The sequence below is a fragment of the Podarcis raffonei genome, chromosome 12 (assembly GCF_027172205.1).
Source record: "Podarcis raffonei isolate rPodRaf1 chromosome 12, rPodRaf1.pri, whole genome shotgun sequence".
Classification (NCBI taxonomy): domain Eukaryota; kingdom Metazoa; phylum Chordata; class Lepidosauria; order Squamata; family Lacertidae; genus Podarcis; species Podarcis raffonei.
In genome coordinates this window covers 49,953,485-49,967,668 of record NC_070613.1, presented here as the reverse complement: position 1 = coordinate 49,967,668, position 14,184 = coordinate 49,953,485, and the positions used below count along the sequence as shown (strand labels likewise).

Sequence of the window (14,184 nt, the reverse complement as noted above, 5' to 3'; positions counted from 1 at the left end):
TAAGCTAAACAAGCTATAGCTTAGGGCCACACTCTTTTGGAGGCCCCCCAAAAAATTAAAGGGAAAAAAAGGGATGTACATTTCCAAAATATAAGATAAAAAACAAATAAAATAAAACCTACATACAGCAACAGTGTTTTGTGTTGTGCAGGCTCCTATGATGTACTAATGGGCCCCGCCTGCTAGCCTGCTCCCTAAAATATCACTGGTTTGCTCATTTCTGGACATATAAAGGGCCCCATTACCTTCAGTAGCTTAGGGCCTCATCAAACCTAAATCTGGCCCTGCATATTTGCTATTTGTTATTCATTGTAAACGCATAGTCCCGCACTAATAAGTAAAGCAGGTGTTACAAAAGTGTTGAATATATTTACATGATACTATAAAGACGAAGGATTTATTGACTATTCTTTTAGTGGCTGCTCAGCTATCAGTAGCTCAAACCTTGAAGGCTTTACAAGGATTATCCATGGACAAATTTTATGCAGTATGCTGGCCAATTGGTTGGTTAGCATCTGCCTGTCTTGGGAGACAACAGAGATGTGTGCCATTTATCCAATATACAATATGAAACTATCTGCAGATATGGCTATCTTGAACAGTACGGCTTTCACTATCTTCTTTCCTGGTATGATGGCTAAAACAAATTTTACAGGACACTATATGCTGCATAGTTCTTTGTTTGTTTGTTTGTTTTGAAATATTTTTTATTAAAGATTTTCTTGAATGACAAAAGAACTTGCAATGTCTCTTTTCTTATGCTGGATAGTTGAATAATTCGTATGACTTAATAAGAATCCTTTATTTATTTCATAAAATGTATACACCTCTTGATTATAAAAACAACAACAACCTTCAAAGCAGTTTACTAAAAGATAAAACAATAAAAATGAGGAAGAATTACAACCATACTTCAAAACCTACAAAAGTTAAAATACTGAAATAAATTAAAATTACCTCAACTTTCTAAGCATTAATGTTAATGCACAATCAGATACCAGTTTGGGGGGCATGCTTTGTGTGTATATATATATATTTCTTTTTGTTGTTGTTAAAGATTTTATTGATTTTCCATTTTCAAAACAAATATCCACTATCAATACTAAACATTAGCTTTTCATCCCCCCCCCCTGACTTCCCTCAGCTTCCATTTCTGGTTTATTACATCAAATGATACGTTCTGCTGTTTATATACAATACTATGTTATCACAGTGTTATATTCCTTGTTTTATGTAAATATAATTGTAAATGTTTATTTAAATCCTGCTTTTTAAATCCATGTTTTTTTTTTGGTGTTTCTGCAAATATATTGTAATAGGTTCCCATTCTTTTTCAAAGTCCCTGCTGTCCTTTTCTCGCAGCTTGTCCGTTAACTTTGCTAACTCTGCATAGTTCATCAATTTTTCTTGCCATTGTTCTTTAGATGGTACTTCTCCAGTCTTCCAATTTTGTGCTATTAGAGTTCTTGCTGCTGTTGTAGCATGCATAAATAATGTCCGTTTTTCTTTCGGCAGCTCTTGTCCTAAAATACCTAACAAAAAGGCTTCTGGTTTTTTAACATATGTTATTTTAAACATTCTTTTCAGTTTGTTGTATATCATTTCCTAAAATATTTTGATAATCTTGCACTCCCACCACATATGATAAAATGTACCTTCCCCTACTTTACATCTCCAACAGTTCTTTTGTTCTGTTTTATACATTTTTGCCAATTTTACTGGCGTGATATACCATCTGTACATCATTTTCATGTAATTCTCCTTCAACAATATACAATTGGTAAATTTCAAATTCACTTTCCACAATCCTATCCAGTCCTCAAATATATATATATACATTTCTGATTCTTAGTGGCAGAACATGAATATTGAAACCTATGGGATGTATACAAATGAATCCAGAGATCTGTCCCTAAAAGGGGGCAGCTAGAAGTGACATTTCCTGCTCCCTTTCCCCCCCTCTCAGGCCCCCCTCAACTTGCAATGAATGGTTCCCAGAGATCTAGAGCCTCTGGCAAGGAGCAGTAGGGGGAGAGAGCAGAAAATTGGACAGAGGTACTTTTTGCTTCCTTCGCAGGGGAAGCCCATGATGTTTTACCCATGGATGGATCTTTGGACCCAACCCTATTCGCTCACTCACATCTAGGTCAAATTGTAGGCTAGCATTCAGTATACAAAATATTCTTCAGGGCTGTCCTCTAGGGAGCAATCACAGAAGGATGGAGCCATCTTGGTCACTGGTGTTCTGTGTATGGTTGCTGGTTATGGTGACCTCTGGAACAGGAACGGGAGCTCTATCGCAAGGCACACAGAAAAAAAAGAACGAGACACATTTGAGAGCCAAGCGAGAAAGCTTCTTTCTGAATTTTTCACCGGCAAAAGCATAGATGATGGGATTAAGGCAGCAGTGGCTGAAAGCCAGCGATTCGGTGATTTGCATGGTGTAATCTAAAAGCCTCCTTGAGGTGCAGCTCTGAAAGAAATCGGAGAGCTTCAATATCTGCAGAAAAAGTGATATGTGGTATGGAGTCCAGAACAGGAAGAACACAACAACCACTAATAAAATCAGCTTCATGGCTCTTCTTTTCCGGTGATTTTTGCAGGACATCAATGTTTTGACGATCATCAGGTAGCAGAAACTCATGATGCACAGTGGGACAAGGAAACCAATGACGTTATATTCTATGTAAGTGAAAATGGGCCAGATTTCCTCAAGGTGTTCTGGATACAGAGAAGTGCATTCTCTACCTATATTTCGGATGAACACGAAATGGGGAGCTGCAAACAAAATGGCCAGGGTCCAGACTGCAAGGCTAGTGAGAGATCCATGTCGGATTGTTCTGGCTTTCATGATGCAAGTTGCCCGGACAATAGCAAAGTATCGATCGATGCTTATGACAGTGATGAAAAACATCCCACCGTACAAGCCCACGGAATAGAAAGAGGAAACGATCCGACACGGAATGTTCCCGAGTGTCCAACCTTTTACGATGTAAGAAGCCCAAAAGGGAAGAGAAATGACAAAAAGGAGATCACAAATGGCCAAGTTCAGGAGAAATATGTCAGTGACACTCTTTTGACGCCCACCTTGCACGATGGTCAAAACCACCAGGCCGTTTCCAACTAGCCCTACGGTGAACACAAGGGCATACAGTATTGGCAGAAAGACTTTGCCAAATGCCTGGATGTCTGTTTTCTCGCACATTATGGCCTGCTCTTCATAGAGATACTCAGTGACCACTTCCAGATGGTCCTCAGCCATGATGAATACTTGCCTAAAAAAGGAAAAGGAGAAGCACAGTTAGCCGTGGAAGAGAGACATGGACTTCTCTCCCATGGTGGCTGCTGTGCATTGGAATTGGCAGGGAGGCCAACAGTAGGTGGCGCTAGAGCCAATGGCAGGCAGAGCTAACTAATTCTAGAGTTCATATAATCATAGAGTTGGAGGGGCCCCCGAGAGTCATCTAGTCCAACCCCCTGCCATGCAGGAATATGCAGGTGGTCTGTATGGGGATTGAAACTGCGACTGTGGTATTACCAGTACCTAACCAACTAAGCTAACTGGAGAAGGCAGGCAAGTCTTGGTGGATCAGCCTCTGGTGCTTATTTCAAATGCAAAGCAGCTGTGAACCCAACATTAAAGTCCTACAGTTGTGTTAAGTCACCTCTTTTTTTAATATAAATTTATTTAATCATTTTATCAATACAAACAACAACCACAAAAGACACATACACAAAAACCATAATAATGCTAATAACACAATTTGACAATTCAGATTTGAATACGCTGATATACCTGTGACTACACCATTTTAACAATATTTTCCCACCTCTCTCCTCCCCCCACTTCCCACCACTATCCGCCTTATCGCTTAAATATTCCTTCCAGATTTCTTCATATTTATCCATTCTTATTTTGCGTCGACATGCAATTCGTTCACATGTAGCTAATCTCGTCCATATTATCAATCCATGTTCTAATGGAATCTTTTTGTGACTCTTCCAATTAACCAAAACAAGTTTTTTTTGCTTCTAATATAGCACGGTACATCCATATTTTTTTTTACCCCTTGTAATCTCCCACGTTTCCGGAATATAATTTGGAATTAAATTCAATTCCCCTAAATATCAATTTCTTTTTATTACTCTTGCTATAAATATCCTCACCTCGCACCAAAATGATCTTATCATCAGGCAGTTAATCATCAGAAGGGCGAGGTATCAATAATAAATTATTATTAAATTATTATTATCATATGTTAAGTCACCTCTTCACATTTTAAGTAACATTTTTGTTTCTTGAAGAACATTTGAATATCACCCGCCTTTTCCTTTTTTTAATCAATTTTATTTTTGCATTTTCTATTTTACATAAACAAATGAATTAAATTCATAAACACATAATCCCTTTGGACTTTCCCCTCCCATTGTGGATTTCCCCCTCTGCATATCTTTCATAACTCTATTTTTTTATAAATCCTTTGTCGATCCAAAGTTCAATTTTTTACTACAATTTTTCTGTCAATCCTACCAATGTATGTAATTGGTTGCTATAGCTTTTCAGCAAAAGTTTGTGAGTGGATCATAAATTGCACGTTTTACATTTGCTTCTGACTGCACCCCATGCTCCTTTACTTGGGAGTAAGTTCCATTAACTCAGTGGGACTTACTTTTCAGTAGACATTTAAAAGCGTGCAAGCCCTGCTGGTTTTAGCGTGACTCTGCTGCAACTAATTTTTGCACTAGAACAAGGTTGTAGCTCAGTTTTCTGGCAGCTAAGGCAGTTGGCGCTCTGTGCTATTATGACCAGAATGGTTTGGCTGGAAAATACCAGCAAAATTTAAAATTAGTAGTAGATACCTATTTACACAAATGCAGTCATTTATACTGTAACTGCAATCACCTCAGCAACATACATTTAAAGCACATGTCTCCCCCCCAAAAAAAACAAATATATCATGGGAACTGTAGTTTATCCTTTACAGAGTTACAATTGCCAGCACAAACTGCAGTACCCTTAATTCTTTGGGGAAAACCCTGTGCATTAAACGTTGCCGCATGCCACCATTTTGAGGGTTTTTGTTTTTTAACATCTGCATTATTGTTTACAGTTAACTTCCTTAAAATTTTGTGCTATTTCTAGATAGACCCAGATTACTGGAACATAAATTAATCTCGTTCCTTTTTCTACATCACAGCCCACGTGTTGTGGTACCAATCCAAATTGGGCCTCGTGGTGGCAGCTTTTTACCAAGAAAGAAAAAGACATGGCAGATCAAATCATGGATTTCTTGTCATCTGACATATTCACAGGTATTAAAATGTTTGAGTTTGTTCAATCTCCTGACTACCATATGTACATTTGTGCCATTTAAGTGGACTCCAAAGGTAACTACCATTTTCTCTGAAGAGGTAACATTTGATTCTTTTACGATAAGTCACCCTGGATGGAATCTGTCAAAAGGTGATTCAAGCCAACTTTCCAGTTGACAGCAGAACCATTTCATCAGCCTAAAGTGGTATTTTAAATTTGTGCAGCATGACCAAGACTTGGTGGGGTGTGTGTGTTCCTTTTGCAATCCCAGGGTGATATGGGGCTGCAGTCCTACACACACTGAATTTGAAATAAGGCCGTTTAAATCTGTAAAACGATTGGAAAAACAATGTGCAAGTGGAACAAGGTTTAGTGGAGAAACAGTTTTTGGATAAAGCTAGTTACAGATAGGTAGCCGTGTTGGTCTGCCATAGTCAAAACAAAATTTTTTTTTCCTTCCAGTAGCACCTTAAAGACCAACTAAGTTAGTTCTTGGTATGAGCTTTCGTGTGCATGCACACTTCTGTGTATCTGTGTATCTGAAGAAGTGTGCATGCACACGAAAGCTCATACCAAGAACTAACTTAGTTGGTCTTTAAGGTGCTACTGGAAGGAAAAAAATTTTTTGTTTTGGATAAAGCTAGAAGCTGTTAAGTCTGGAGGCATCCTTAGATGTTACAAGAAGAGAGAAAAGCCTGTCTTGCGTTTCATATGATGCGCAGTTGCAGCCTCAGCTATCAGAAGCCTGGGAAACCTTTTGGTGCCCTCTTCTCTGAGGTTCACTCATATTCACTGAAAAGCAGCTCCTCTGCCACAATATGGAAACCTCAGCAGTCACATTTTGATAGTCCCACTCATGGTGTTAGTTTCAAGCCAGACCTGATAACCAGACATTAGGTCTCTCTAAGGTAGTGGTTCTCAAAGGGTGTGGCAGGTGAGGGTTGATGGCAAGGGTGGCAGGAAGATTCAAGAACAAGAAACAGGCAAACATTTCAGTGTTTTGCACACACACACAAACACACACAGAGAGACAGAGACACACACACACACAGAGAGAGAATATGGGTTGATAGCTTTTCAAAATACAGTGGTACCTCGGGTTACAGACACTTCAGGTTACAGATGCTTCAGTTTACAGACTCCACTAACCCAGAAATAGTACCTCGGGTTAAGAACTTTGCTTCAGGATGAGAACAGAAATTGCATGGCAGTGGCAGCGGGAGGCCCCATTAGCTAAAGTGGTGCTTCAGGTTAAGAACAGTTTCAGCTTAAGAACGGACCTCCGGAACGAATTAAGTTCTTAACCCGAGGTACCACTGTAGCTTTTTTGACAAATAGGAAAGATTGGGAAAGGCTTATTTGTGTTGTTTGAGGAGATGAGAGTTTGTTTGTCTCAAATGAAACCAAATATAAATGAGATCATCCACACCTCTCATTGAGTTTGTATATAGCCATTTATTATTATAATTTTATTATTTGTACCCCATCCATCAGACTGGGTTGCCCCAGCCACTCTGGGCGGCTTCCAACATGTATAAAAACACAATAAAACATTAAACATTTAAAAAGCTTCCCTATACAGGGCTGCCTTCAGATGTCTTCCAAAGCTTGTATCTCTTTGTCTCAGGAGTCGCATAACTCCATACCCTCCAACATTTCTCTGATGAAAATAGGGACGTCCTAAGGAAAAGCGGGACATTCCGGGGTCAAATCAGAAATCGGAATGGCTTCTGTAAATCTGGGACTGTCCCTGGAAAACAGGGGCACTTGGAGGGTCTGGACTTAAGGTACATATGTAAGAGGATTGTTTATCATTATATTTTGGGAACGATTCCTGTTCTTATGTAGCTGCATTGTTTTATACTACCTGGATATCCCATGATCATATTATAAAGCAGTTATGTTCCGTGTTTTAAATCAAGCACTGCAAGAAATAGTTTCTTATCATTTTCCAATGGATCTTTTCTCAATAGAAAACTTGGTGTGGCGTGAGCAAATTTTTATTTTGAAAGGGTGACCCGGGGAATTTTTTGTTTTGTTTTGTTTGAGAAGCACTGCTGTAACATGTTAATCCAGCCTTTCTCAACCTGTGGGTCCCCAGATGTTGTTGAACTACAACTCCCATCACCCCTAGCTAGCAAGGCCAGAGCTCAGGGATGATGGGAGTTGTAGTCCAACAACATCTGGGGACCCACAGGTTGAGAACCGCTGCTGGTTAATCCTTAGTTCCCCTCCTCGGCTACTCCTTTTGCACAGAAGCAGCCTGCTGCTATCTTATCTTGCTGGCCCAGGCAAGGATGGTTGCAGAAGCCCAGAGACAACAGGATGAGGCTTCTCACGCAAGAATACAGGTGGAAGTGGTAATGCTGCAAAAGGCCTGCGTCTGCTGACCTTTGCGGGAAGAAGATGCATATTGCGCTGAGCTCGCTTTCGTGGTGCTTCCGTCCCTCTCTCTTCCCACACAGCAAATGCCACCTCTGCCCCTCTCGTCCCCTCTTGCCCACAGGGGACAGTCCTTGTCCTCTTTTGTGTGTCCCCGTCTTCTCTCAGTATAAATTGGGGTGAGGAGGAAAAAGGAACACGGAGTATTGGAGGGTTGGATGCACAGGAAAACCACACCATGTTGAAACACCCAAGACTTTGAAAAACATTTAATGGGAATTAAATGTTTCACCATACATTTGAAGCACCATATTTTTTGCTCCATGAGACCATAAGACGCACCTAATTTTTAGAGGAGGAAAACAAGAATATATATATATATATATATATATATATTCTGAACAAAACAGTGGATGTATGATTTATGATTTTTGTGGTTCATGCTGTGGCCACAGACATGTGATTTGACGGTGAGTTTGGGGTAGCCCAATGCAAAAATCCTGAGAATCCATGTGGATCCGTGCTTTGTAACCACGTTTTTGCGCCCTATTTTTTTTTTAAGCATGATCTGCTTTTTGCCCCTGGACAATTCGGCTCCAGGGACCACGCATTCGCGTCATAAGCGCACACACATTTCCCTTGCTTTTTAGGAAGAAAAAAGTGCATCTTATGGAGCGAAAAATACAGTACATTGAAAACACATGACTCTCTCTCAATGCCCCACCCCACCCCAAAGAATCCTGGGAACTTGGAAAAGCACAGAGCTACTCCTCCCAGTACCCGCCATAACAAATGACAGTTCCAGGACTCCTTGGGGGAAGTCATGTGCTTTGAATGCACTTTAAATGTATGGTCTTTGCAAAAGCTCTTTGCAAAAGCCCTCTTCACATGTGTAGCTGATGCATGAAGGGCATAGCTGGGCCCTGCTGCTGATCCCACACCAAAGGTATGCACACTTTTGAGTCTCGCCTTGACCCCACGATGTCTGTTCAGAGAGAGGACCATCTGGAAGGAGAGACTATGCACATCAACTCCTCTCCCACATGCTCTTCTCAATGTGCGTGGGGTACGAGCATTTTGAGGGCAGGGGAGAATGGGCATTGCCCGGCTCTGCCCTCAATGTGTATAGCATATGTTGGGGTAAGGCCTTTGGGATACGCAGCTAAGTCACAGAACACAGGTTTGAGCCCCGGCGTCTCCAGATAGGGCTCAGGGAAAACCCTGGAGAAAGACTTCCAACCAGGGTTGCCATATTTCAAAAAGTAAAATTCCTAACACCACCCAACCACCAAAATTGTTGAAGGTATTTTTTTAATAAACCCACCCAAACTGTTGAGCTTAATTGGGGAACAAACCCAAATTGTTGGGTGATTTTAAGGTTTTTGGAGCTTTTGGGTTTTCCCTGACATTTTGCTGGTTCGGCAAAATTCCTTCCCGATGCCATTTTTACACCCGAAAACCAGGATATGTCAGGAATTTTTGAGACATAGGGCAAGCCTACTGCCAACCAGTATAGATAAGAGTGAGCTTGGGCCTGTAAGGCAGCTTACTATGGGTAGAGATCCTATAGGTCAGGCCAACATGGGAACCTGCAGATGTTGTTGGGCTCCCATCAGATCCAACCATCAGGTTCGGGGGTGATGGGAGCTCTGGTCTAACAACAACAAGGCTGCACCTTCTCTAGATTCAGAGAAAGACTTCCTTCTTCACCTCCAAGTCAGTCCTTTTATCAGCCTTTTGAGGACAGGGAACCGTGTCTCAGCAATCATGCTTTCCCCACTTCACCTACTAAATGCACAGCTAAGCTAAAGACCATCTCTCTGACTACGATGGCTGCTGGATCTTTCTTGACAATAAAAGAAAGGGGCTGGGGGCCCTTTGATGGAACTGATAGATTGCCAGCAATAGCTTAATCATGGCTGCTGTTTGGAAGAGTTGATTGTTACGAGATATTGAAAGCTTCACTTCCCGTGGTGGGCTCATTTATTGGTTTTTATTAAAATAAGTGATACAAAAAGTGGAAGAGCATACAAACGCCACAAACCACAATACAATATCCTGTCTCTTTCAAGCTACCTTCGGTTCTCAAAAAGGTACACCCCCATCTCCAGCCTGTCACAAGCATCTACTGTTAAATAGTTATTCGGAGCCAGTCATTATCATGTATGAGCCATCTGCTATTCCTGCACTGCAGTTGGTTGGACCAGATGACCTTTGGCATTCCTTCCAAGTCTGCAATTCTATGATTATTTCATTGGCCTGCATCTAAGGATGCTTCCAGATGGGACTTAACGCTGAAGACAGATTGCTGGGATTTCGCAAATGGGTAATGCGCAAGAAAAGACAAGAGAAAACCTGTCCCAAGTGGTGTTTATAGGAGGCCGTAACACTAAACAATTTTCAGCCACAGCTAAGGAACTATGATTACCTGGTTATACCTTAACACCAAGAGAATGTAATACTGTGGTACCTCTGGTTGCGTACTTCATTCGTTCCACAGGTCTGTTCTTAACCTGAAACTGTTCTTAACCTGAAGCACCATTTTAGCTAATGGGGCCTCCCGCTGCTGCTGCGCCGCCATCGTGCGATTTCTGTTCTCATCCTGAAGCAAAGTTCTTAACCCGAGGTACTATTTCTGGGTTAGCGGAGTCTGTAACCTGAAGCGTATGTAACCTGAAGCGTATGTAACCCGAGGCACCACTGTACTAAGATAAATTGTCATGTTAAAGATGATCTGTAGATGGTTCTGATCCATAGGTGGTATCTGAGACCACGGAAAAAGGACAGTGTTTATAGGGCTGATAATTTTGGTGGGCAAAGGTGTGCTGTGATCAACATGGACTTTTACATTGCCCCAAATTTTCGAACAATTGAGATTTTGTAATCAAGGTAATGCATGGAATTCCAGTTTGTAGGGCTGCCATCTGCTGCCCATTTGCCTGGGAGGAGTCCCACTGAACTCAGTTGGAATTACTTCCGAGCAGACATGCACAGGATCACATTGCTAGAAGAGATTTTGCTGAATTTGATTCATATGATTTCCGATTAGGACGATGAAGAATCTCCTAATGGCTGCAAAAATTTGCGTCCCAGGAAGTGATTGTTAAACACTGTTTCAATACAGAAAAAGTTCTTGGAAGAAGCCTAGCAAACTACAGAAATAGGAACACTGCCCTATACAGTGGTACCTCGGGTTAAGTACTTAAATACGTTCCGGAGGTCTGTTCTTAACCTGAAACTGTTCTTAACCTGAAGCACCACTTTAGCTAATGGGGCCTCCAGCTGCTGCCGCGCCACCGGAGCACGATTTCTGTTCTCATCCTGAAGCAAAGTTCTTAACCTGAGGTACTATTTCTGGGTTAGCAGAGTCTGTAACCTGAAGCGTATGTAACCTGAGGTACCACTGTATTAGAGATGCTTTAGAAAAGGAGATATCCAATGACCAATGTCAGTCAAACCCACATAGAACCACTAAAATCAGTAGACTAGTTAAGTCCATTGATTTGAATTGGTCTACTCTTAGCATGACTAATGGTGGCTTATCACCCCAGAGTTGTAGCTGTAATAATATAGTTTAGCGTACAACCACAGGTCGTAAAACAGATTATCTGCAAAAATCAGAATACAACTCCCTTCACATCAGCTGGGATTCCATCCTGCTTGGATTTTTCAGTGCAAATCATTCTTGATTCTAGAGACTTTGAGCAAGATAAGGGAGGTTTGAAAAGCATTCTTTCCGATGCTTTCAGGGTATTCAAATACTTTTAGGTCACAACCGTGCCAAAGCATGTTTAAGTGTCAAATGACACATTGTGCTAATTGCTAAAAGCAATTACTGTGTGCAGTTTTTAAAAATGTCTACAACCACCACAGGGTGGGTTGGGCAGGATTAGAACCACCACCATCCCACAGTCCCAACGAAAATCTCTCCCTGGAGAGGCTATTAGCCTCAGGAAAGAGGATTCCACTGGCGACATTGGAAAGGTAAGCATAATCTTAATTGTGCAACCTTTCACATGCCTAATCGTAAGTAAATAAAATAATATAAAGTTGAGGTCATTTTCATCTGTTTCAGTATTTTAACTTTTGCATGCTTTAAAGTATGGCTGTAGATTTGTCTCGATTTTATTATCTTTCTGCAAACTTTGAGGTGTTTTTTTCTCTTCTTCTTCTTGTCAGTTAAAGAAGCTAATGGATTTTGTACACGGCATTGGCTTGTTAATGAAATATCTGTTTTAAATTGCTACATTCAATCATGCTGAAGACAACACATGGTGTCAGAAGTGAAATACATTGTGTGGAGGTACTATCTCACATGGGGCAACTGAAGAATGGAGGGGGCAGAATTCAGTGAGTAGGGAAAGACACGGACAGGAAAATTGTAGCAATAAACAATAATAACATTATTATTATTATTATTATTATTATTATTATTATTATTATATATTTAGTTATTTATACCCAACCTTTTCCGTATCAGAGACTCAAGATGCCTTACAGATAAAATAAGAATAGCTAAAAACATAGGAAGAGGTGTTAGTAAAGCAGGAATGGATAGAAATTGAGAGAGAGGAAAGCAGCAGTTTTAAACAAAGGTTTGATTGTTTTTGAAATGGTGTCTTAGGTTGGTTCACATTTGTGTGAACTGAATCAAATTTCTCCCGATTCCAAAATCTGATACTTGCTTACCTAAGCTGAGAGTAAGTCCAGTTGAGCTCTTGGGGCTAACTTTTGAGCAGGCATACACAGGATTCGGCTGTTAATATATATTTTTATTAAAAAAAACATGATTTCAAGGTTTAGCCTTGGAAGGACTTCTACTGCAGCTCCTTCCCCACTAACAGCAGTGGATATTTCCATGCCGCAGACTGGAAGTGATGTTTCAACTCCACTATTTTGGCACTGTTGAAATCTCTGTGGCAAACAATTTGATTTTCTGATTGCTTGTACAATGAGACAACCCCCTCCGCTTCGAAGATTAAAATGGAATATATATATATATATATATATAGTTTATTTTTTAATAAACAAAACAAAGAAAATATGTTTCACGCTGCAGCCAAATCTCGCATATGATGAATCTAACACATCCTTAATCAGTTGTCGGCCTTCATATTTACTTTCGTAGCTGTTGGTTGAGAAGGAGATCAAAATTACACGAGCTAATATTGTGAACTAGAATGGCCAGGTAAAAAGGACATTGGGCTCTTGCACCTTTAATAGTAGTTTGTCATGCAAAGTAGCCTGTTGAAATGCCCTCTCCTATACATTAAAGGTAGTGATGTATAGAAGTGAGAGCTGGACCATAAAGAAGGCTGATTGCCAAAGAATTGATGCTTTTGAATTATGGTGCTGGAGGAGACTCTTGAGAGTCCCATGGACTGCAAGAAGATCAAACCTATCCATTCTGAAGGAAATCAGCCCTGAGTGCTCACTGGAAGGACAGATCCTGAAGCTGAGGCTCCAATACTTTGGCCACCTCATGAGAAGAGAAGACTCCCTGGAAAAGACCCTGATGCTGGGAAAGATGGAGGGCACAAGGAGAAGGGGACGACAGAGGACGAGATGGTTGGACAGTGTTCTCGAAGCTACCAGCATGAGTTTGACCAAACTGCGGGAGGCAGTGGAAGACAGGAGTGCCTGGTGTACTCTGGTCCATGAGGTCACAAAGAGTTGGACACGACTAAACCACTAAACAACAACAACAACAATACATTAAAGGTGCAGGGGTGCTATGGCCCTTCAGATATTGTATGGTGCTTCTTGTTCTTACCTTAATAGGCTCTGTCTTGCTTTGAATGAAAATGTGCTCAAATCTGATCAGGGTGATTACTCCCTCTTCTGCCTTAGACTGATGCAGTCAGAGCATAGACTGCAGATGCTGCAACTGTTTCCTCAATTGCAACCCAGCTCTGCAAGGGAAATGAACTGCTTCTTCCGAGAAGATCTTGCATAGGCTGACCAGGACTGCATGCATCTTTAACTGGGCTCTTGCTGGGCTGGGAAAAAAATATGGGGTGGGATTATGACATGAACACCCACCAGATTCTGAGATGAATGAATCATGTGACATAAAGAGTGTCCCCTGGAAAATTAATTTCCCCAGCGTGCCATGGACTTGACTCCCAACAATAATTTCTCATTTGTTTTGTTTTGTAACGTTTATGTCATATGTTATGTTGCAAGCATGCCTCTGCTCCACTCTGAAAGGAAGGACAGGGTATAAAAACTTTTAAATAAATAAATGTCGTTTTAGATAGATAGATACAGTGGGTTTTTCCCCCTAAAAAATGTTCAGGGCTACTCTCATTTTGACTCAAGAAAATTACCATTTTATAGTTCAAATCGAGGGAAATAAATACAGTAAACGGACAAAAGTACAAAGAACATGCATTGCCTCATATTACACAGCTGACAGCTGACAGTAACTTCCACATTGGCATGAGGTTGTGTGCACTAACGTCTTCCCGATAATGGCTTGCTTTTGG

The 14,184-nt window shown here is 40.8% G+C and overlaps 1 protein-coding gene across 1 annotated transcript; it reads right to left on the bottom strand.

Moving 5' to 3' along the window:
• Positions 1-1,289: 1,289 nt before the first annotated feature.
• Positions 1,290-13,811, bottom strand: LOC128424336 (CX3C chemokine receptor 1-like). Its single transcript, XM_053410400.1, has 2 exons — positions 13,470-13,811; positions 1,290-3,275 (listed from the first exon to the last, which is right to left on the bottom strand). Exon 2 carries the CDS (start codon positions 3,260-3,262, stop codon positions 2,210-2,212), a length of 1,053 nt encoding a protein of 350 aa, XP_053266375.1. The 5' UTR covers positions 3,263-3,275; positions 13,470-13,811; the 3' UTR covers positions 1,290-2,209.
• Positions 13,812-14,184: the final 373 nt, after the last annotated feature.

Coding starts and splice junctions, on each gene's coding strand:
- LOC128424336 (XM_053410400.1), bottom strand. CDS start 3,262: ATGGCTGAGGACCATCTGGAAGTGGTCACTGAGTATCTCTATGAAGAG.